Consider the following 25,496-nt stretch of genomic DNA (forward strand, 5'->3'; position numbering starts at 1 on the left):
CATGATTCCCCACTCTGGATCCTAGAATTATGCACCTCTGGACCCTCATGTATCTAGCCTTATTTTGGAAGGTGAACAGTTTGAAGTGCCAACAAGGAGTGCACACATGGACAAAAAGCTATACTTCACAAGGCTCCTGAACAGACTCTCTGACATCTACTTGGAGCTGAAAGATCTATACTTGTGGATAGGTCTGAAAGGGATTCTGAAACGTTGGATATATGCCTGGGAGTTATTAGCACATTGGCAAAATGCATGACTAATATAGTGGCAGGGGATATTGCCTCTACCAAGGGGGCTGTGGCGGGGCTTGATTATATTATCACACATCCACCTAAAGCACCTGTGTACAACCTAAAGATCCAGGCAGCGTCCAGAGCAATGTTGGAGCCAAAGGAGAGATTACGGAAACATAGAGGGGGGAAGGAGTAACCGTGAGAGTAACTCCAGACCAGAAACTCCTGAAGGATATTATCAATGTCTTGCAGTATCCCAGACATTTGGAAGAGGTCAATACTAGAGAAAACGGTTTACAGTGATAATTTCGACAACAAAAATGTCGAAAGTCAAAATATCGAAAAAAAAATGTCGAAAAAAAAAATGTCTACTTTTTTTTTCAATGCATTTTTTTTTTAAATGGGGGGGGGTCCCCCAAACCCCCTTTTTTAATTTTTTTTTTAATGTTTCCCTTTTTTTTAACTCCCGAACCCCTAAAATAAATATATAATTAAAAAAAACGAAAGTCGACATTTTTTTTTTCGACATTTTTTGTCGACATTTTTGTCTGTCGACATTTTTTTTGGGAAATTATGACCACCCACCGAGAAAACACCCAACAAAAAGTGATAGTAAGCAAGGGTGAAAGGCTGTTTCAAAAGAAGGGACTGTGACTCAAACTTATCTCGCACAGCGGGAATCCACCTGTTGCAGAGTGGAGAAAAGGGCTACCAAAGAGGTTCCCTTAGTCCCAGGAGGATAGCTCAGCGGCAACGTGCGTGTCTTGGAAGCAAGACGACATGAAGCAACACAAGTTCGATCCCTGGGTCCGTGCTTAGAAACCTCTGGGTGTTTAAGCGTGTTATAAATACGCAACTAAGACAAAAAAAAACAATTACGCAACTAAGAAAACAAACAATTGCTGTAACAGCGCCTCGATGCCCGCGGGCTGTGTGAGCGCTTTAAAAATGTAAAATATTATTATTAGCTGGCTGGAGGTATGTGAACTTTATTTGTTGCTTTAAGGGCCTCACACATGGTAACAGAAATGGTCACAAAAGAGCATTGGCGAAAACCTTATCAGAAGCCCTAATAATAATAATAATAATTTGGCATTTATATAGCGCTACGAACCCTCAGGTATCTGAGCGCTGCTTATTATTACCCACGGTGTGTGGTGCTCATTATCACCCTAGGTGTGAACGTCTCATTTAATCTATTTACGAACATTCGTATTCTATCGGACTGCATGTTTTGTAAGGGGTGAAATGTTTGTTTCTGTTTTGTGAATTCAAACGTTTGCATGTCCATATTAAACTTCTGAGATGCCCAGTGATGAAGGGGATTGAGGTGCTTGAGGACATGAAGGCCGAAATATGTCACCTGCATGACTCTTGGTATTCCTGGCATGTAGAGGGTGGTACTCTAGGCGAGTTGCTACGATCAACTGAGAGTGATGGGTTGAGTGAGCAAAAAGAAAGGCTTGCTGATCCTAGTCGACCAATGATCAACCTGGCAAAACTAGAACTAGAACAGAGGCTTAGGCAGACTACCATTATCAAGTACCCAAGCAGGCAGGAGAGAAGGTTTATGCATTTGTGTCATAGACCCCACCACGAAAGCAGCTCTAGCGGAGCACGAGTCCAAAGGGAAGAGGGAGAATAGGGTTGGGACAATGGGACTCCATGATGAAGGGACACAAGGTTACGTTCTGATGGGCCACGCCTCTGTATTGAAGCCGGTAGTTACTCCGTTGGGGGATGTCCAGAATGGGGATATTGTCTCTCAGTATCTTGGAACATAGCAGGGGCCAAACCAAAGTTTGAAAGGAGGGGCATAAGAGATCTGATGCAGCAATTTGAATTCATTTTCTTTCAGGAGACCTTCACTCAAGACAATGCCTCATCACGACCTCAGCGGTAACCCTTAAATCTGGCAGTAGCGCTATTACCGCTGGATTTAAGGGTCTGCTGAACCAGGGCCTCGGCGGATTTCAACCCAGCTCTGAGCTGGTGTGAAATCCGCTGAGAATTCGCGCTCATACCGCCGGCGGGAAATCCACCGGCGGAATGAGCATGAAATGTCCCCATTGAGCCCAATGGGGAATGGGGCATTCCCGAATGGGCTCAATGGGGAATGGGGACTTCCAAGTCCGCCCAACTCGTGATCCCGAGCTATTAGCGCCGGGGGCTATGGCGGTCGCGCTAATAGCCCCCGCGCTTATACCGCCGAGGTCGTGATGATGCCCAGTGTGTTTTTAGATGGTTTTCAATCCTTCCAGATTCTGGCACTAAAGAAGACAAGGGGCCGGTCTTATGGAGGTATGGCAATGTTTGTCAAGTCCCTGTATAAATGTCATCATATTGCACTAGATGTCCAAACCCATTATTTGCAGGTGGTACAAGCTAACCTAAACGTTAATATGAACATCATTCTGGTCAACCTTTACAACCGCCCACATAAGTCTAACAAAGGGGCAGTGCTTGATTCAATTGAAGCAACTTTTTAAAGGAGTACATTTGTCATCTGGACCAGGGTACATATATCCGGGCCTCCTGGTGGGGGAATTTAATGTTAAATGCTGCAAATGGCCCCCACCAGACCTACTGGATAATGCAGAGGATCTCTTGTTGGGAGTTTAACGACCCAAAATTGATGGATCCTAGAATGTGTGGGGATGAGCTCAGGTTAACATCTTGGTCGTACCAATGGGGCCTGAGAACAACCAATGGTCGTACTAACAATGATAGACCAGGAAAAGCAACCTTTAGTGGAACTAACAGATGTACAACAATTGACTATTGTTGCCTCCCAATCTGTTTTTGGAATAGGATTAAGGATTTTGATATTCTAGAGGATGTCCTAAGTGATAATCACCCTTTAGTATTGGAGCTTGTGACCATCAATGTGCAGGAGAACAGGGCCATCCTGCATCTTGGTGCAAACGTATTGGAAGGCACCAAATGTATGATAAGTTGACAACCGGACAATAAAGATAAATTGCTGCAGAACATCTATAACAATGTTTTACCATTCCTTATTCATATGATAGAGGAACTGGCTGCAGCCTGTTGAGGTACCAATATCTTAGATGATTTTGATCTCTTGTGCAGGAAATTGACTACAAGGTGTCAGACGGAGGCAATTAAAATTGTGCCAAAAATACAGGACTTTTAGTTTAATAAGGAGTGCAGAAAGGCAAAATCATCTTTACTTGCTCTGTTAAAAAGGAAAAGAACAAACAGAAACCTGATGCGATCAGCTAGAGCAAATTACAAGCAGGTAGTAGCGGAGTACAAGTGAGATCTAGATAGGGAAGCATGGGATGACTTGGTGGTGGCCACTTTGACCAACGACACTGAAAACAGGGTCTCTGGAATGGCCCTCATGTCCCCTATGCACTTGTCAACTTGAACGATAAGAAATGAGAGGTGCCAGTCGCTGTTTGGCCAACCACCGGGTGAACATGTATTCCCCACCCATGGGAACAGATATTCCCTTAGACCACCATTCAGAATAGATATGTTCTGGATCTACTCACAGCAATGGAGAGGAGAGTGCGCCAAAAAAAAATCTTCTTGCTGTAAGTTCATTCCAGCAAATGACAAAGCCAACGGAACACTAACTGAGGCAGTTACCAAGTTATCACAAATGCACACCAAAATGGAGGAAGAAGCAAAAGGTGCAGAAAAAGATGAAGGTTGGCTATCCTACATCTTCTCATGAATACCTACATGGTCGGCCAATGGACTGAAGGTGTTGCTGGCAGCATTAGTTCTAGGGCTATGTGTGACCATAATATGCATCACACAATTGCCGAAAGACGACAAGGAAAACTGTACGAATGAAAATACTAGTAGAAACAACTTCTAAGAAAGACGAAATAATAGCAGCTCGAGATACTCTAAGGACACAATAACAGAGTGTCCATTGTTCCCAACCAGAGTAGTGTTCGAGGACCCTAACGATTACCAAGAATATTAGGGAAAATGGGTGTGGTGTAACCCTGAAGGAGATTGCTGTTACTTGACATGGAATTTGAATGGCCATGCAAGATTTTATTGACACTTAGGAGGAGTAACAAAGATTTGGCTACCGAAGATGAAGGTGAATAGGTTTGGAGGCATAGTCAACAAGTCGACCAAAGGGGGAACTGAAGAGTGCATCCCCAGAATGGCCCTCATGTCCCCTGTATGCACGTCAACCTGAAAGATAAGAAACAAGACGTGCCAGTCGCTGTTTGGCCAATCACTGGGTGAGCCAGTGGACCCCACGTATGGAAACAGATATTCTCTTAGACAACCTTTGAAACCCTATCCAGCTGATTTCTTCGTGGAGACAGGTGCCTCATCACTGGATAAGGTTGACTGATAATAACAACCAGCTGTGCTGACGTCACTAGTGACAACACAACATAGCAATGTTAGTCACGAAGTAAACGTATACGCCTGCATTAAGTTACGCAAACACACACGCGCAAGAACATGCTTACACCATTTTGTAGATAGAGGACAGACACAAATACATACTGTCAAATGCTTTTCCTTTTCACTAACCAAATGCAGAAATGCAAGACAGCAAAGCATACATGCAGCTAGCTCTCAGTCGCTTCATCGCAACTAACCCTAAGGAGCTACAGGGAAACATAAGGAGCCTATAAGGGCTCGATCACTACTAATCTCCAAAAGGAAGTACTAGAACATATAGGGAAACCTTAGAAGGACTTTAGTGAATTTGTATGAAGCCATAGGCCTCAAAATATAGAAGAAGAGATGCAGACTCTGCAGTGCGAACCACAAAGTCAGTGTTCGCAGCCAAGGACAGGGGTGGGTGGAAAATTCCCGAATTCCGAGGCAGTGAGCCACCTGCGAAATACAGAATAAAATCCTCAATTATTGTAGACCAAAAGGCTTGGCTTCGTGGTCCTTGCCCACGTGACCCAATCGAGCTGAACAATGGCCACATATTCATGGTGGGAAGAGGAGCTGTGATTGCCAGAGAGTTTGTTGTTTCCTGTATGATCCCTGGCTTTTGGAGAATAAAGACCGTTTATTTGCCCCATGGCGGAGATTTCCATTAGGGAAAGGTTTGGATGGGCCCCAAATACTCTGCTAACTTGTGACATTATTGGTATGAACACCCCCCGTCCTCTGGTATACTGTTACAACACTAAGTAGTTCTGGGACCTAGTCTGAATAATACGCTGAGACCAGTTACACATCTATACTCCTTTATTGTTCCATATTAACTGCCCGTTTCACACTCCCTTTCCTTCATAACCATTCTAATTCTATTCTCTCTTCATTCCATATTCTACAAGCCACAACAGTCTCCCTGAGTCTCAAACATAAAAGATTGGGTGATGGACTAGAAACTAATGTTGCAGACACAGACTGAACTGCACACTTTACTGCTCTTTACAATCCTACTGAGGTGGGAACGGGCGTGGAAAACATTTACCATTATGATGCACCTGAGACTCTAGAAATATGGCAACTGAGAGAGGAGTTGCAACTGGTGCCATTTTCCAATGAAGAAGTAGCAGACGCAATTGCCCATCAGAGATTAAGCCACTCGCCAGGTCTGGACAGCATTCCGGCTGGCCTGAACTGTGGACCCCACTATTGACTGCTTGTTTTATTTGCATCTGCATGAAGGCGCAATTCCCAGAATCATGGGGAAAAGTGATTATTCACCCCATTTGCAAAAAGGGTCCAAGAGATTCCCTAGCCACGTGCGTACCGATTTCTCTCCTTGACTCTTTACGATCTTTGGAAACGTGCTACTTTGAAAAATCAAATCTTGGATTGATACCAGCAGCACTCATGATGAGATGCAACTGGGTTTCCACCCAGGACTTGGCACAAGTGAATTCTAAATCTCTGCCTGATTATGGCTAACTCATTCTATTTAAAGTGAAAACCAATATATCTTGCCGTTATGGTTCTGAGCACATCCTTTAATAAGGTTTACAGGAAAAGGTTGTTGGCTGCGCTCGGGTCGCAGGGCTGCCCGGTGGGGATAATAGATTTGCTGACTGGTTTGCACAAAAATACCCAGGCCTGTGTGAGAAGTGGTTCCTTTGGCCATTGCACTCCTTATTTTCAGGTTAAGGTGGGAGTACGGCAAGGAAGTGTAATGTCACCTGTTTTGTTCTCTCTGTAAACCAATGGGCGGAGGGAGGCATTGATGCGGACTAGCAAGGATGTTCCAAAAATGAATGGGAAGTCATACCCGGTCTTGGCATACGCCGATGATAAGGTCCTGATTGCTCGCATGCAAAGAGACTTGCAGGACCTTGTCATGGCGTATACAGACTTCATGATATCTTTAGACTTGAAAGTTCATGCTGAAAAATCGACTGTCCTGTCGTGTCACCTGTGCAGAAAGAGCTCAAAGATGGCACCAATGCTAACGAATAGTGTAAAAATCGTGAGGGTGTTGTCCTTTGACTATCTCTGGATAGGATTTACTCCCAATCTGAAACCTCTGGTTCATATTGAAAAACAACGAGTCAGGTTTAAGCATGCTCTTGGGGGAGTGGGGGATTTGGGGGGGGGGGGATATGCATGTCAATGTCCAGTACTAAGCCAGTAGACCTCACAGACGTTGTATACTAGAAAAGCAAAAGCAGCTGAAAAATATGGAGCATCGCTATGGGCTATAGCAAAACACAAAGCACCCAAGTTTCAGAGAATTTAGTTTTAGAACTAATTCTCTGCCTTCCCCAATCAGCCCCAAATTATGGTGCCCATACTGAGTTAGGCATGCTGTATCTGGGTGATGAAATGGAGCTTGAATCAATTTTGCCCTGACTTAGATTATGGGTGAATACGAAGGCTGGTGTAACACATTCATTAATCAAATATTTCTTGACCAGAGGGGGGATTAAGAAAGATCCATGCCTGGCACATGTGAGGAATTGATTGGCAAAATTGAATGCCGAACACCATCTGACTAACCCTGTGCTCATCACTAAAGCTGCTGTGACACAGCTCAAACATCAGGTGTTATCCATCTCTAGAGGCAAGAGAGAATATTTGGAAATACAGAAGGGCACTAAAAGAAATGTAGCCATTATCTCAATTGATGCTATTCAAAATTCTCTATTATAGGCGAATAATCCTGCAGAGAGAATCCTCTTGACTAGAGCACAATTTAATTGCCTCCCTATAGATCTACATTGTCTTACTGCGCTGGGGGCAGGGAAGGCAAAGTGTGCCCCTTTGGTTGAGAGGCAGAGGAGGATACTCTGCATTTTGTCCTCTTCTGTCCACTGTAAAAACAGTAGAGCAAGAACGCTGGTCGAAGCTCTTAAATATAGAAACTTTGATCAATGTCGACCTGCTTTTCTATACATCCTCTGGGCAGAGAGCCTGTACGTGAGCTGGTCACTGTTGTCATTCCTAAAACAAGCTTTCGGCTAGAAGGGCATCTGTGTTATTTATTAATTTGATCCAACGGATGTCCTGCGTCTGTCTGGCTCATAATAACGAATAGGGCAGACTTGTACGACTGTGTGAAAATCAAAGAAACTGAATGGGATGGAAAAGATTTTAGCATATTGAAGCTGTTGCTTTTTATGTTTTTTCATACTGATAATCTATGTATATTTTTATCCTGCTGAATCGGTCTATATGAACAGATTTAGTAATTTCGTATTCATGGAATTTTATTTAATATTTTTGATATTTGTATAGTTATTAATGTTTGCATTTATGTTTCTATACTTTTATGGCTATATTGTTTAAATTACGTGATTTGATTATTGAATTTTATAAATATGTCACTAGACACAACAACAAATAGGATGGATGATGGTATGGATAGTTGATAAAATGGTAGATAAGGGGAAAGAAAGAAAGAAGAGGGGAACATAAATGGGGGATTTAATCCTCTCAATGGTCATTTGCTTTTTCTAAGAATGGAGTGAAAGGGCTGGGAAGTGGACAGAATGAATTCACAATTAATATGGTAGAGGGTGCCTATGTCATCTCCATTAAACATCCGTTTTAAACAATGTAATCAACATGTTCAAATTCTTTTTTAAATGGGGAGAAAGGTAAAAGAAGAGTACGCATTTACTTTAAAGTCTTTACAAACTTGTTACAGCTGCATATATTCTAAAAGTATCCATAAAAGCATTGTAAAAAGATTGGCAAAAAACATTTTTAATAAGTAATTTGTCAATAAGTTTATATTAAATAGCAACATATCGCATGTTAACACATTGCAGAGGCCACTAGATAATGCATACTTGAAAAATGTGGGTTCCATAATAAAATAACATATTGCCAGAAGAGGCAAATGAATGGTAGGGGTCTTGGGATGTGAAATGGGTCGGCCTTACTCTCAACTTAATTTACAATTCATAGCATTACAATATTGGTTCAAAAACGTTTGACTCATTCTCAATCTTACATAGTATATCATGAAGATGCTTTGAACCGAGTATTTGCTCACCAGATTGGGCCAAAATTAATCCAAAACCGTTCGAACCATATGCATAGATTGGTTGAATGAAATTCAAAGTGATTTGACTGGGAAAAGGACCAGAGATAAGAAAAAAGCTTCACGAAATCCAATAAAAAGTAAGAACAAAATGAAATTATGAAGTGTCAAAATCAGGAACCAAAAGCATTATTATCTATCAAAGCTGCTCTAATCAGGGTTTGAGATGAGATGCGTGACTTCTTCTTCTCTGGTAGTCGGGGCAAGGCTGCCCCATAGAGGCATCTCTGAGTGAGGAACAGTCGCTTGGATTTGTAGTGAGTTTGGCTGGGAAGTGTTTGGATTTGTCGATTTGGGTTGTGTATGCCAATGTTTTGGGTTTTCTGTCAGACTCACTGGATATTTGGGGGACTGTGCAGACTTAATTGATGGGAAGGGTTGGGTGCAAAGGGTATCCTTAATAAAAACATGTTTTAACAAAACAAAGAAAAACAAACAAAAAATGCAAACTCCTGTGACAGGCATCTTTAATGTCATCCACAATGAATTGCTAAAATTTAGACTGTGGATCATAATTCAAGACAGATATGTGGTGTAAAAGACTGAACAAATCCACAGCCCATACAAATGTGAATTAAGACATACACATTTTAGACAATGTAATAGTGATTCGTACCCGGGGTGGGGGCAGCAGCCAATCAGGTTCCTTGGATCGTGGGCTGAAACTGCTAATCTCAGCAGAGGATACTTCCTCCATCCCGCAGCGCCATCTTCCCTCCACCCACCACTATCTTTTATTTTTCCATTTGCCTACCCCACTTAGCTCTTTTCGGTGGCAGCTGCAGACCCTCTGCAGCTGCCGCCGCGCTGCTGCTACCGCTCCGTGGCTGCCATGGAAATGGAAATGGCCACCTTCCACATACATGGCAGCTATCTTGCAACAGTATTTTCATTCACTGAACGAGACACGTGTTTTCCTGTTCACTGAATGGAAATACATTTTTCTTAAGACCCTGGGTTTCCGAACTGGAAATCTGGGCTGCTAATAGCCTTAAGACCATTCTGGCAGGCTGGATCAGGTCTTATCTTCCTGGGGAGCCTTGTTAAAAGCCCTCCCTTCGCTCGGGCCTTCAACTCGGGCCCAGGGCCAATAAGACCCGGTCCAGCCAGCTGGATAGGGTCTTAACGCTATAAAATGTACCTATATCTAAGATGTCTCTAATCTAGCAGGTAGGGGAACCCGGGCACAGGGAGACTATGGGAGTCATCCTTCATCACAGAATTTGGCCAAGCGCGGAAGGGAGATTAGAATACAGGTTTCTAGGCAAAGCGTGAACAATTTAGCCGCCACATCACATCAATATACGTGCCCCAATTTCCTGTATGTCAACATGGAGCTTTTAATGCAGCAATCCAGGCTGTAGCACTGTCTGTCAGGCATGCATAATCTCACATATTCGTATAGCATCCTCTGTCAGATTTTGTAGTGCATGGTTTTAGGATTGTGAGTTTTTGCAGTGCTAATACACAATTGGACTGCCTTATTTGGGATCAAATTATTGTTCCTTTTTTCTTTGCCTATGTGACAGGATGAGCTAATCAAATTACTAATTTAACCAAATTGTTATATATATATATCTATGTCCAGTTGACCTAGCTCCTGTTGTCTGAGAGATTGTTTTTTTCCCCAATGGAGAATGTTGTTCGGGCAACTGAATATCTATTTGAGGGATTTTTGCCATTCTTCCCCTGTATGGTTATCTGGCATTGAATTGTTTGCAGTACCCGTTTGTGACCAGCACTTTTTATCACACATTGTATTTTACATTTTTGTATGTCTATTTCTAGTGTGAACTCTAAATGATTTAATATTTTCTTAATGAAATTTGATTAAAACAATAAAAATGTACCTTTTTATAATTCTTTTTGTGGTCTGTATGGGGTGATCTGTGGGGTCAGCTGGAGGTTACTGCCCCTATGTTATTGATGGAACTATGTCTTTTTAAGTGAATTTAGCTTTATACCCGCTGGCTTGACCATTGTTTGCTATTGTGAATTGCTTCCCCTTCTTGCCAGTGTAGTAGGGGACACCCATCCATTTAGTATTAATCTCACATATTCATCAGAGCCTCTAAGCATCTATTATGCAATCAAAGGGAAAATAGTATTATATTTTTCACAAATTGAACATGTACCCCTTTCAGCCCATTCCCAGAGCTATGCGGGCCAACAGTTGCAGCTGGAGGGATTTCATAGTATTCTGCAAAACTACAGCCACCCTTCAGATTGGCCACAGTGACCCGCAATAAAAGGCCAACTTCTGAACTAAAAATGCACGGCAACATTAGTAAATCCTAAACCCTTGCTCATTACTGGGCAGAGGAAATTCTGAAACCACACCTTTCTTGTGGCATTGATTAAATGTGTTTCAATAAAGATGATGATCACAGGCAAAACTCTTTGGAATATTTGTCATGTGGTTGAAGTTCGGTGACATTTCTAATGCACAGCATTTATTCCTTTACTGTTTATTGTTTAAAGCATGGACCTAGCTCGAGAGCAGCTGAGCGCTGTACGGGTGTGCGTAGCCAGTGCATGGGATGACATCTTTTAACAGAAGCTCAGTACTGTGCGTTATGGTCTGTGCATCGGTCTGTACATCCATTGGGATCAGTCCTCGGTCAGGAGTTGCAAAAAACAAATTTTGAGAGATTTGCAAAGTGGCGGGATCAACTTCCAATAGAAGGATCGCATGGTGGTCCAATCTTTGCTGGCTAGTTGTGATTCGAGCCAGTTGGTCAATTTACTGCGCAGGGAGTACGTGCCATAAGATATGTGGAGCTTATCTGCCAGGTACGCTGGTGTTCTACTTGTGATTTCTGTGCAGATGATACATGAAGTCTTGAAGAGTATCTTGGCCTGGAGTGGAAGTCAATGTAGTTTGCATAGGACAAGGGTGATTCGGTCAAATGTCTGCCCACCTGCAATAAGAGATGCCGCAGCATGGTGGACTGCTTTTATGGGAACCAAGTGAGTGTTGGGGAACCCTGTCAGAGGGGCAATTTCCCCATCGATCAGCAAGATCTCAAGGGCCTGCACCACAGTCTGGAAGTCCGGCAGCGGGATGAAGGGTTCGATTTTGCAAAGGGTGGAGATTTGTAGCCAGGTCATTTGGGCATTATTGACTGTGTTTCTGAAAGGACAAGCTGCTGTCAAAGGTGAAGCCTAAGGATTTTGCTTAATCTGAGAGTTGCGGATCAAATCCTTCTAGGCGCATATCACTGTTGGACACTTTGTTGTTTATCGGGTGGACCAATAAGGACAAATTTGGTCTTGGATGGGTTCATTTATAGCTAAACAGTCTAGTTTTGAAATGTAGGGTATGGTAGTTATAACATTTAAAGAGCTCACATACACCCTAAGGTTTCTTGGTGCTGAGGAATGCGGAGGCAAAAGGAAAAGAAACTCCATAACTGAATAGCCATCTTTTGACAGCCTTCCGGAAGTGAAATTGGCAATAAACGGAGTGAACTTGGTGAGGTGGCAGTGCCAAAGTATGGGAGCCTCAACAGAAAAAGATCAGAAGCCATCATTTTATCAATGAGAAGTAGGGAAACAGAGCAGTTATAGAAAAGAAGAGCAAAGAAGCCTAGAAGTGGATCAAGGGCCCGGCCTGTGCCATAGCGGGCAGCACGATATACCAGCAAAGATACTAGAGGACATTCTGCTGCAACGTGGCAACCGCGATGGAGAAGTGTGGGGGGGGGTGTAATCTGACCTATTGGCGCTCATGTTTAAGCGGTAACCACCCACCCGGCAGCAGACGACTGCATTTTTGGGTGACACATTTTACCACATCTTACCATGTTAAATGTTGGGGGGGAACAGGGACATGGGTAAAGTGGGGCGTTGGAGATAAATGTGGGGCAGAGGGTGGGTACTAGAGCAAATGTTTTAGGGTGGATGCCCCTATGGAAATACTGTGGTCGAATGCACTGTGATGTCCCGGGCAGCCCGATGGGGAACATCTTTTCAGGCAGGGTCCGGCATTCTGTGCAAGCTGGAGACTCTTAACAAGACAAAGGGCCTCACATTCCGAGTGTGGTGTGGTGGTGTGGTAAAAAAGCGGCGCAAATGGAATTATTGACCCTTTTCCCGCTCTGCCAAACTGCGAGTTTGGCCTTGGAGTGGAGGATTTACCTCCAGCAAAATAATGGAGGCAAATCCTTTACCTTAACGCTGAAAGAAAAAATGGCAAAATTGTTGGAATAACCACCAGCGGTAGTTCCGCCAAAAACCCCATACAGTCCTATGGACTCATTAAAATGGAGATTTACCCGGCCTACCTCCACTTGTAATTCTGTGGTAAACCTACAAGACCAAGTGGTGGTAACAGTTATTCCATCTGGCGGTAATTCTGCTGAACTACCGCCAAACTGGGAATGAGGGCACGCCCAAGCTAAAGAGAATTGCCGTACCAAAAATGAGAGGAGCTATAAGGAACGACTACCGAGTTTGCAGATGAGAAGGATGATTCGGAAGAATATATCTTATAAGTTTAAGATAATTTAAAAAAACTGTGATGAAATAGAAAGTGGAGAGTTGATGCAGAAGTCAGGATTGTGAACATGAGGGGCATAAGGGGGAGGAACACCCAGGCCAAAGGGCCAGCAGGCAAAGTTCCTAAACCTTAGCTGGCCAACAACTGCAACTGCAACGTCTTGCCAGTAATAGGTCTGAGCCAATGGCTGTTCATTCATCTACCCAAAGCCCTCAGGAATTCCTAGCGACGACACGAGCCGGTCAGATAGCACTGCAAGTAGAGTGCCTGCTTTGACATCCCTATAGAGCCTGCCGACACAGGTTGGAATCCCGACAGGGCCAAACTCAGCCTTTCATCCGTACGACGTCGATAAATGAGCACCACACACCATGGGTAATAAGAAGCAGTGCTCAGATGCCTGAGGGTTCGTAGCGCTATATAAGTGCAAATTATTATTATTATTATTAACACTGGTCCAAACTGAACTGAAGCAGTATCTGGAGGCTATCTGAATAAAATGGATAGCAAAAGGGGATCTATGTGATTATTGCGACGGCCGAAAATGACGACTTTTGTTTTACGTTTTCCACCACATATATATGTGGGGGGAGACCCCCGCATGCCCCCCATATTATTATTATTCCCAGGTTGACATTTTGGTACGATTCCTCAAAAGGCACAAATGAGCACAGCCAATAGCCAGAAACAAACCATGAACAGTGAGGGTGAGAGGGTAGAGCCCTGAGATACCATGAACTGGAGAGCACAGGCGGAGTGGGTAAAATGAGGCAGATAGACCCTTGGGGTTCAGTGAGATAGAAAAGAGGCAGGCTGGACTCTGGTACTTGCACAGACACCATAGGCAAGTAAAATGGCACGGTCAACATTGTTAAAGGCAGCGTATTGGTCAAGAAGAATCAGGGCCGTGACCCTATTAACATCAGAGGTCATCCACGATGGACACAAATAGCCAGGGCCTGGATTTAGCTGGCGGACTGAAGGAAATCACAGAGACCACGATCAAGCATTCTGAATGTTTAGCTATACATGGATCAGAATTAGAGATAGTTTTTGACAAAGGGAATAAGCATGGCTGGTGTTAAGATGGATTTCTGAACTCTGTCCTGGAGAGTCAGAGGTTCAGAAGGCCAGCCTAGTTTCTTGGAACAGGGAAACCTCTGTACAAGCCAGACCAATCAGGGTAGCAATCGCGGCGGTCAAGACTAGGTCTCAAGAGGGGTGAGGGTGACTGAAAGCCTGCAATGAGCACACAAAGCAAGGACACTTACAAATTACTCCAAGCAGGTGTTATATTAAAAATATAGACACATTTATTACAAGGCCTTTGTAACATTGACCGTAGCGAGAAATCACAATAAAACTCAAGTAAACCAACACATCACAATCAAATACAATATATATACAATTACCAACGAGTCTAACGAGTTAGACGCACAAAATGTGAAGACCACCTAGATGGGGAGGAAAAACAGGCAGTGCGAATAATAGTTAGACCCAGTCCGCCTTCAGAGGCACCTAACTAAAAGGAAGTCCGAGCCCTACGAAGAGTGGAGCCTTGTGCTCAAAAGTACCTGCACACCCTGGTGCCAACGGGCAAAAGTCTCTTCGAGGGAATCAGGCAGTTTAGTTCGATGAACAAATGAAGATGAACAGAGCTCCACGACTCAAGCGCAGCCTCCACTGGGGGCAGAAGCAGAGCGCGAGTACGGAAAGGCGTGCTGTTAGACACAGCGGCGAAAAGCTATGGGCTACTGCAGGAGGGCGACCAGTTCCTAGCGATGCTACTCACCGGTCCCCGATGCAGGCAGACCCAGGCTTCTCGGCGTCAGTTTCAGTGCTGGCAGGTTCAGGTACGAGCAGGGGACGTCTCGGCGTAGTGTAGATTCCGCAGCAGCAGAAGTTAGAGTTGAGGATGTCCAAACGCAGTGAACCCGCACAGTTTGTTACCACAGCAGGGCAACGGAGTGGCAGTGTGTATTTCACTCCAATGTACACTACTCACTTCAGACCTGGGAATGCCAAATGTACGAATCGTGTGAGACTGACAAAGACTCGTAATACAACACAACCTGACGGCGGTTACAGAGCAAGACTCCTGGGTAGGCTGGTCAGTCTGCTGGATGGCCCAGAGACACTTCCGAAGGCTTACGTGCAGGAGATGGTGAAGATGCCGAGAATAGTTGCTCCCACTATTCCAAGGGGTCGAAGTACCAGTACAGGCCTTCTCGTTCGATCAGAGGTAGAAAGGGTTTCACCAAGCGACAGCAGTGCAGAGGAGCAGTCCTTCAGCGTGTCACCAGCGATTCCTCGGTTCAGCCTCATAGTTGCAGGATACTTGGCTCCTGTATTCCTTCGTTCGTGAGAACTCAGGAGATCGACATGGTAGTGGTGTTTTCAGCCCCCTCTTATCCACGGTTCCCTTCGCGCCAAAACAGAGGGGACCCAATGGGAGATCTGCTCACAAAACACTCACACCATACGTGGACCTATCACGGACCACAGTGGTCCCAGGCATTCACGACACACTAGACTCTCTAGCACCCAGGATGTGTATTGGGACCAGACATCCCAGCGCACATCCTGGAGGCACACACAAGGCCTGTAGAAGTCCGCGAAAGCATCTGTGTTTCGCGGGAAAGTACATGCCCAAATAAGGAAGGCCCCGGGTCGGCTCGACTCGACCTGGGGAAGGTGAAGGGGGCAAGATGGTCAGCGGACAGGACAAAGAGCCTCGTGGTCTGGGCATTTTGGGAGCCAGGCCACCATTTTGGGCTAAGCGCGAGAAACGCGCTTAAACGCCAAAAGGAGCTCAAAAACACAAAGAAACGATCACTGCCACCAGTCCCGTCCGTGATTCACTTGCACCGTTCATTAACAATCCAAAGAGAGTATCTAGGGCCTGTAGAAGACTAGAGACCCAAGAGAGCAGTAATTTAGCTTACAGTGCACTTTTGTGCCATGTTGCGCGAAAGCTGCAACATGATAAAAGAACTACGGAAAACAACGTTTCCCGGTACTGACTGTCTTAAGGGCATGTCAGTTTCCCCGTAAGAATGGAGTGAAAGCCCAGAGGAGTGCGGCAGAAGGCTGCACTTCTCTGGCAAAGTCTAGATCATGGAGAAAACAACAGCAAAAAGTTTAGGGGTTGCCACATGGAAGGAAAATTACCCACAATTAAGAAATCTTTCCTAACAGCCGGCTCAGTGATTGATGAAGGAACACTGCCGGAGAGGGAGGTATTAAGAATGTCAGAAATGGGTGGTACTGTGGTAGCTGGACCCTAAAAAAGGTTGGTCAAAGTTGAGAGGAGGCCCAATTTGATGCAGGAAAGAGAGCAAGCACCTTAGATTTTGAGAGGCTTTCAAGGTGTTGGTGAAGAGCTGATGGACAGGGTGGAAAAGAAGAGGAATTGGAGGAAGGAGAGTTTTAGTTTGCAGAAGGTATAATCTTCGACGACATAGTATTTATTTTAGATTCAAAGAATTCTGACAAGTCCTTGCAAAGAGCTGCTGGAGGCTTATTTATTTATTCGTATTTGTTGCACGCACAGCAGACCGAAGGCATCGTGGCGCTTGTTACAGTGATGCTTATACTTAGCTACATACGTTTCAACTGATCCATCGTGGTGGTTGTTACAGGGTTGCTTGTACTTAAATACATACAGTTCAGGTCCGTAGGTGTTACATTGGACGACGTTGCACATTTGTTACATGCATGCATTGTGGAACAGGTGATTAGTAGAACAGATTAGTTGAAGAGGGCAGTTTTGAGTTTTCTACGGAAGGAAAATAGAGATGTTTCGGCTTTGAGGTCGGTGGGGAGGGTGTTCCAGAGCTTCGGGGCGAGGAAGGGGAAGCCTATACCTCCTGCCTTTGTCCTGTTGATGCGAGGTATTGTTAGTTGATTGGAGTATTGTAATCTGGTCGGTCTGGTGGATTGAGATCTACATAATGTGTCTGATAGGTATGAAGGTGCTGAGCAGTTGATGCATGTATGCGTAGTCATGAGAATTTTGAAGGAAATCCGGTCCTTGACTGGGAGCCAGTGATCTGTCTTCCTTGCTTGAGTGATGTGGTCTCTTTTCGGTATACTGAGGGCTGCCCTAAGAGCGTTGTTTTGAGTAGTTTGGAGTCTAGATAGGTTTTTTTTGGATGTGCCAGCTAGGAGCACATTACAGTAATCTAGTTTGGCTCCTATGGTAGCTCTGGCGATTGAGAGGCAGTTATCTTTAGTTAGGAATGGTTTTATTGCGTTGATAAGTTTGGTACTTAGTGCGGAGGCCGAGACTATGGCGCTGACTTGTTTGTCCATTGTTAGGGTAGCGTCTATGTGAACCCCTAGTGTTTTGACCGAGGATAACACTGGGATGACACAGTTATCTATGTTGAAGTTAAGGTACAGCGGGTTGAGATTGGAGAGAGTGGATTTCTGGCCTAGAATGAGAATTTATGTCTTGTCCCCGTTCAAGCAGAGGCCGTTGGTGGCCATCAATGCTTGTATGGTGGAGTAGATTTGCTGTAGGGTAGTGGCATCTTGATGGTAATGCCCTGTCAGGGGAAGGAGAACCTGTGTGTCGTCGGCGTAATTTGTGTATGTGATACCTAGTGAATCCAGTTTGTCAAAGAGTGGCTTGGTAAAAAGATTGTAGAGCGTGGGGGCAGTACATGAACCTTGTGGGACACCGCAGTGGATGATGGAGGGTGCTGCATGAGCTGTGTTAGAGAACACTTTCATGGCCCTGCCCTCTAAGAAAGAGGTTACCCAGGATGCTGCGTCCTTCGAGAAGTGTGCAGCCTGCGTCAGATGACTGGTGAGTGTGGAGTATCTACCAGATCAAATGCTGCGGATAGGTCCAGGAGAAGGAGGAGTGCAGGCTTGCCTTTGTCAAGGATGTTAGTGATTTCGTTTTTTAGGTCTAGAAGGGCGGTTTCAGTTCCGTGCCCTTTGCGGAACCCGGCTTGTCTTTTACCTAGGATTGCGTTCGTTCGATTGAATGTATAGTTGAATCTGTTTGTGGGCTGCCTTGTCTAATATTTTCAGGAGGAATGGGACTGTTGTTATGGGTCGGTAGTTATTGGGATTAGCTGGGTCTAACATTGATTTTTTAAGTGAGGGCGCAACCATGCCTCTTTAAGGCTGTCTGGGACTATGCCTGTTTTGAATGACGCATTGATGAATGCCGTGAGAAGAGGGGCGAGTGGTTCTGCGCAGTCCTTGATAATTTTGGGGTGGCACACATCACCCTTACATTGTGAGGGTTTGAGGTGTCTGAGGATGTCAATGACATCTGCTTCGGAGATTTCTGCGAATGCGAATTTGGGCATGTTGCTAGGTTTGACATTAGGATGAGTCTGTATATGAGGACTTTGCTTAGGTAAGGTATTGTAATGGTGGTTATTTTGGAGGAGGTTTATCTTTGCAAGCATGGCTGATTGAATGCTTATGCACCATGCTTCGTCTTTGACAATCTCATCAGGGCATGTGGGTGGTACTGTTAATTCTTTAAAGATACTAAAAAGTTCTTTAGAGTGCGAGTTGGCAGCGCAGATACGGTGGTTGTAGGCTTCAGATTTAGCAGTGAAGATGGCGTCTGTATTTTTTGGCTAAGGATTTGAAGTTGCCTTTTGTGGTGTCGCAAGGATTACACTGCCAGTTTTTGAGCACTTGGCGTTTGTCCTTGCGCAGAGTCTGGAGTTCCTCAGTAAACCAGGAGTTGGAGTGGAAGGATTTTTTTTCTTTTTTGTTTTCTAATGGAGCGACGGCGTTGACAGCTTTAGTAATGGTATCTATGAATATTTCTGCAAGAATGTTAGGGTTAGAGGAGAAGGGAGGCGCTGGGCATGGCAGGTTAAGGTGTGCACTAAGGTTGTCCGCGGTGAGTTTTTTGGCACTTCTGGCTAAGGTTGCCGGTGCTGTGGTAGGCACTTTAGTGCATATAGAAACTGGGATGTCGAATTGGAGAAGGTTGGGGTCTGTCCAAGGGAGGCTTGTGTTGGATGTGATGGCTGTGTTACAATTGTGGTCTATGATCCAGTCTAGGATGCGTCCTTTTGCGTGAGTAGGCGCAGTGATTTTTTGTGAGAAGCCTAAATCGTGGAGGTCTTTGGCTAGCGAGGTAGCAGTTTTGTCCTTAGGGTCATTGAATCCTAGATTAAGGTCTCCTATGAGTAATGATTTAGTGGATTTCTTAATATTGTTTCCTAGGAGGTGATTGACTTGACCTATGAAGTTGGCGGAGGGGCCAGGTGGTCGGTATATGATATGAATATTTATTGTGCTGTTAGGTGAGAGTGCTAATTTGACTGATAGAATGTCAACATTCCCTTCCTCTTGGTGAGGTATGGTTCTAATAGATAGTGTTTCTTTGTGGATAAGGGCTACTCCCCCTCCTGTTTTGGCGGTCCTGTCTTGTCTAAGGATGGCGTACCCTTGCGGTACTGCTAGTGTGATGGCTGGGCCGGAGGCTTCGTTGAGCCTGGTCTCTGTGATAGCGAGTGTATCTAAGTCTTGAGTGGTTATTAGGTTGTTTATTTCTAGGGCGTGGGCATTGAGGGAGCGTACATTGACTAGAGCGCACTTGTATAGCGTGGAGCACAAGTTCGTTGTGGGTAGGGTAAGAGAGTCTGACATGGGTATGGCTGTATGTTGAGAGTAAGAGTTGCCGCTGGGTGTGGTGTGTGTAGGCTTGGTGTTGTGGCGTATAGAGGTGATGTCACGGTGGTGGTGTTTGTTCACTTTGATGGTGCGTGACCTGAGCCGGCAGTTTCTGTGTGGTGTGAGTGTAGGTGTGGCCTGTCGATGGATGGGAAGGGTGCGGGATCGGAATCTGACCAATCTCAGGCTGAGGTTCGAAACTGGTGTGGTTGTTATGTTTTGAGGAGTGTGTGAGGGCTTAAGCAAGAGGTCCATAGTGTGAGGTCGACTGGAGGCGTTGTCATAGTGGTAGTTAGGCTCTGGGCTGGGGAGGTGCAGTATGATTATTTCAGTGAGTAGTGTGCATAGTAGACATGCGTGGAAGAGCAGGGAGTACATGCTGTAGGAGAGTTTGCTTGGCCAGTAAAATGTGGCCTATAGAGGTGCCTATGTAGCTCGTAGGTAGGGAGTGTATGCCACAGGGTAGGCTAGGAACAATCAATACAGTATTTAGCAGCGTGGGCTAGGAACAATCAATACAGTATTTAGCAGCGTGGGCTAGGAACAATCAATACAGTATTTAGCAGCGTGGGCTCGGAACAATCAATACAGTATTTAGCAGCGTGGGCTCGGAACAATCATGCACTGTAGTCATACAGAGGGAGCGGAGGTGCTTTGAGATGTTAAAAATGTCCTTATGAATATGTTCTGCAGTCAAATGCCAGCTTTGTGCTAATGCCATTTAATGAAGGAACTTAGTTTATGATAATTTAAAGACTGGGCATTGAAGTTGATGTGATCGACAGCAAGACGGCGCTAGAGACCTTCACGTTGCTGTGTCTCTTTAAACATTAGAAGGATCGATTGCTGCATAAGTGACAGTAGATGGCTGCAGGTTTTGCCCAGAGCAATGCCAGAGGTTATGAATTATTGAAAATTTTCCAGCCTTCAATTTTAAGTTTTACAAAAGAGGTTTTTATTGACTGGGGTGAAGAATTGTTTCAGAGGGGGACGATGAGGTAGAGTTGACATAAGACAGTTGCCAAAGACAGAGCAGAGACTAAGGGGAGAAGATCTAGAATCCTATCAGTGACTTGGCCAGGAAAGTTGGTCTCGCGTTGCGGTGGGCTGTAGATCTGAACAAGGCTGCAGACTGGAGAGGGATTGGTCTAAAGATAAATGGTAGTGGATTCAGGATGGGAAGTCGGGAAAAAGTGAAGTAGCAAGTGAACGCCAAAAATGATGGTGATGGCACCGCTAAGTATGGAGGGTTAAGCGAATGAAGAGTTGCGCGATTCGCTGATGGACCATGTACAAGGATGGGAAGTGTCACTGTGGAGAGCCATGTTTTTCAGTAACAGGAGGTCTGCTTTATTATTGAATAGAAATCCATGCAGGTGAAGGAGATGCTTAGTCAGTAAAATAGAAAACTTGTGAGGGGGCAAGGGATGGAAGGCAGAGGAAGAGATGAGATGGGAAATGTTCTTGGTGAGTGTAGCAACCTGAGGCTCTGCATATGTTTTGCACTATGACACTCGTGATCCCTCGCCATTGAATTTGTTGACTGGTGCTGATGCGAGTTGTAGGCCAAAACATCTGGAGAACCAAATGTCACAAACCGTTGATCTAGGATGTTAGGAAGTTAGTGAAAGCATGAGTTGGGATAGCGGGAGATTATTGAATTGAATTGAATTGAATTGAAATATTTGTAACGTGCACCGGACGAATTAAATCGTAACTGGGCGCAGATGTATCAATTGCCATTTGTCAGTGACATGGTCCACTAGGTCATATGAGATTGCTTAGCACCAGCTAAAGTACACAAAGAAAACTAACAAAACAGATGGGTCTTCACGGCCCTCCGGAAAGCAGAGAGGGTTTTAATCTCAAAGATTTCTGTGGGCAGTTGGTTCCATGCTCTTGGGCCGTAGACTCCGAATCTACGGCCCCCTTTGTTCACACACCTGGTACCTGGCATGTAAAGCAGATTTTGGTCTGCAGAGCGCAGTTGTCGGATGGGAACATACCTCCTGATTTTGTCTGATAAGTATTTTGGCCCTATCTTGTTAACGCACTTGTAAACCAGACAGAGGACCTTAAACTCTATTCTCTCCTTTACTGTCAACCAGTGTAGGGCTCTTCTCAAAATAGAGGTTGGGGCTGATTTTTTATTGCATGGCCTCCGTAGTATGGCCATGGATTGGCGGAAATTGGCTTGCCATGGGTTGATCTATGTCATGCAAGTGTTGAGCCTGCTTTTCCGAGCGACAGATGAAAGCAAACTGGATGCTCCAGGCCTTCTCTGCTACTAATGCTGGCTTATTCACAGCTACACAAATTACCCTGAGCACAATTTAGGGGTGGCTAGACTTGGGGCCTGCAACTTTTACCTCTCCAGATGTGTTGGACTACGCCTCCCATCTGACCTTTCCAGAATAGTTAATGGTGGGGAATCATGGGAGTTGAACTCCAACACATCTGGAGAGTCACAAAATGCAGACCCGTGGGCTATGCCTCACTGGCCAGCCCCATAGTCGGATGGGAGAGTTATACCCTTCTAGCTACTCCTGATTGGCCCCGTTGCTGATCCAAGCCAACTCGGTATTGCTTATATGGTGCTCTATTGTATATTTTGAAATGTGTGCTTGTGGATGATATAGAAGGTATCTTCGTAATGGAGTGGGAAAAGTTAGAGGGAAAACTAAGGAGGGTGGTTTCGGTGATATGGGGTAAGAGGGTGAAGAGAAGTGTACCCCATCTGTCTGCAAGAGTCTGGTTACTAGTTACCATGGTTAAATAACAAACCATCCCATCAAATCATTCATTCGGTCTGCAGCACCTCCAATCATGGGCATTCATCCAGGCTGCCCTTGTTTTAGTGGAGGTTGGCACATCCTGGAATTAGATGGACACAAATAAAGAGAACTGAGGACTAGTCCATATGGCAGGTATATCAATGACATAGGATGTCCACCAGATATTGCCCAAATCCTCGAAGTGGATCAGACTTGCCTTCATGGTGAAGGAAACAAAATTAATAAAAGGAAGTTGGAAAAACAAAGCGCCTATTGCTGTACCTTTTCTGCATGCCGTTGGTTTTCCAGCTTTGTGCCAAGACCACGCTGCTCACGACGGGCTTCCCGCGCAAGGTGACGTAGTCGTCGGTCAAGTCGCCGTTGAAGTTTCCGCAGAGGCCGCACACCTTGTTCTGGAGCCGTTCGCTGATACTGATCTTGATGACGTTGTATCCGTTGTAGTGGATCTGGATGTCTGGGCTTGTGTCGATCACCAAGAAGCCTTCGCTGCTGTAGATCTTCGTGGATAGCCCCGTCACGAATGGGACGCTCACTTGGGTGCCATTCACCTGCAACGCACAGGAACTGGGAATATCAGCTGGGAATTATCCATGTGGAATAAGAGAGCAAATAACATGGGAGGGGGAAGGAAGGAAGGAAGGAAGGAAGGAACGAAGGAAGGAAGGAAGGAAGGAAGGAAGGAAGGAAGGAAGGAAGGAAGGAAGGAAGGAAGGAAGGAAGGAAGGAAGGAAGGAAGGAAGGAAGGAAGGAAGGAAGGAAGGAAGGAAGGAAGGAAGGAAGGAAGGAAGGAAGGGAGGGAGGGAGGGAGGGAGGAAGGGAGGGAGGGAGGGAGGGAGGGAGGGAAGGAAGGACTCATTAAATTATAGCCGTTTTGTTTAAGTGTGTAGAACATCCATACACGTGTGTCTCGGTGCCTATAAACCCGTCAAACACAGATGTAGACGGTCTCTGGCCCTGCGCACATATCATGTACACTCAGCGTGTCTGGTTCACTGTACATATTTCTCACAAAAATGCACAGTCTCCGCTGAGATGCTGTTATTACTTCAGTTAAGTTTAGGCATTATCGACACACGTGATTCTGTTATTCTGCGATGTGTAATCATTGGCAACTAACACCTTTCTTTGTGTGTATATATATATATATATCATTCGCACACATGCTCCGCCTCTATTTACACACACCGACTCTGTCCCAGTGCACATATCAGCCCCACATGTGGATTGTGTCTCGTGCCCACCCTGACTGTGCAAGAAGTCACATGGCATTGGCACAGCGCATCGCAATTCCGGTGTACATTTCACCAACATACATGGGTTATCTCTGCTCTCTGCCAATGTCACCCACACTCATGTGGTGTCTCTGGACCTGTGCACTTATCGTCCACATATATGCATTGGAGCTGTTCCTATGCACACTTCACCCACACACATGAATTTTCTCTTGCCCTGTGCATATACTACCCACATGCATGGACGGGCTCTGCTCCTGTTCACATGTCTCCAGATGAAATAGGTTGCCCCTACTGCTGTGGATATCACAGACATTCATGGATTTTCTGTGTCCCTGTGCACATATCCCCCACAGCATGGATTGGTTCTGTTCCTGTGCACATGTCACCCACATGCATGGATCGGTTATACTCCTGTTCCAATTTCAGCCACATGCATGGATTGTCCCTGCTCCTATGGATGTCTTTCACATGCATGGGCGTTCTGCTCCCTGTGCATATACTGCTCACATACATGGAAAATCTCTCCCTTGCACTGTACATATCACCAGCAGACATGGACTGACTAGGTTGTGATATACTTTGAAGTCCATCACCTCGGTCCTAGCGTACATCTGACACACACGCACACACACCTTCACCGTGTTTCGATCATTGATGAGGATCTGTTCTTCATTGATGTAAAAGTAGACCGGTGAGATGATGGTCAGGTTGGGCGAGGACCACTTATCGAAGTTGATGATGAGCTGGAAAGAGACATCGGGAAGCTTCTGGCAGATGGTGGACAGCACAAAGGCACAGTTGGCGGGGAATCTGAGGAAGGCCCCGTCGAAGGTGCGGAAGACCCCACCTCCCGCCGCGATGCAGTAGGAGCTCTTTTTGCTGAAGCAGCCCCGCACCCCATTCTGCAGCGCACACTCCTCATCCGACTTGCAGTGACGCGGATCGCACTGGATGAGGTTCCGTCCGAAGCAGCGACAGCGGCGGGTGCAGTCGCTGTTCCAGAACAGCTGCTTTGGCTGCACATGGAAGCAGAAAAAGTATTAAAACTCTTTATCAGAAAACAAAATCGCACTGCTATGTTTGGACATTTATGTTACTCATGCTGGCAACTCAGCTGTTGTGTCAGGAACACCAGGGTCTTTGTAATCCTCAATCAATCCTCGGAATCCATCCCAGACAACTGGGGTGCACACATACAAAGTGAGAGACTTAGGAGCCCAACATTGGGCTTTACAGACTTTTGGACTACATGGTGACTCACCCTAAACAGACTAATGAATAATATGGCATCGTGTGAGTTGTGGTTCAAAACATCTGGAAAGCCACAAGAGGTTAATACATGGTTAAGCTAACATACATGTGAAACCTATGGGCTGCAATGCTTCAGCAAATCTTTAGCTAGATCACAAAAGGCATGTTACCCAAACCAGGGTGTCAGAACCAGTCCACAAAATGCGTGTTGGCCATGATGGACTTCCACCGTATGTTTGGACTTAGTGGGTGACTAGAAGTTCTATTGTGCCCTGGGAGATGATACCTATTTATAAAAGACTGAGAGATATCCACATGCTTGGTCCACAC

General features: G+C 45.2%; 1 protein-coding gene across 1 annotated transcript in view; it reads right to left on the reverse strand.

Annotated features, from left to right (window-relative positions):
• The window catches only part of TECTA (tectorin alpha), a 395,812-nt gene that overhangs the window by 48,536 nt on the left and 321,780 nt on the right, over positions 1–25,496 (reverse strand). The window contains exons 13-14 of the mRNA XM_069613900.1: positions 24,548–24,931; positions 22,942–23,228 (exon numbers count right to left, since the gene is read on the reverse strand). Of these exons, the coding sequence (XP_069470001.1) occupies positions 22,942–23,228; positions 24,548–24,931 (671 nt within the window). The remainder of the gene's footprint in view (positions 1–22,941; positions 23,229–24,547; positions 24,932–25,496) is intronic.

The sequence above is a fragment of the Ambystoma mexicanum genome, chromosome 9, assembly GCF_040938575.1.
Source record: "Ambystoma mexicanum isolate Mex_15411 chromosome 9, UKY_AmexF1_1, whole genome shotgun sequence".
NCBI classification, from domain to species: Eukaryota; Metazoa; Chordata; class Amphibia; order Caudata; family Ambystomatidae; genus Ambystoma; species Ambystoma mexicanum.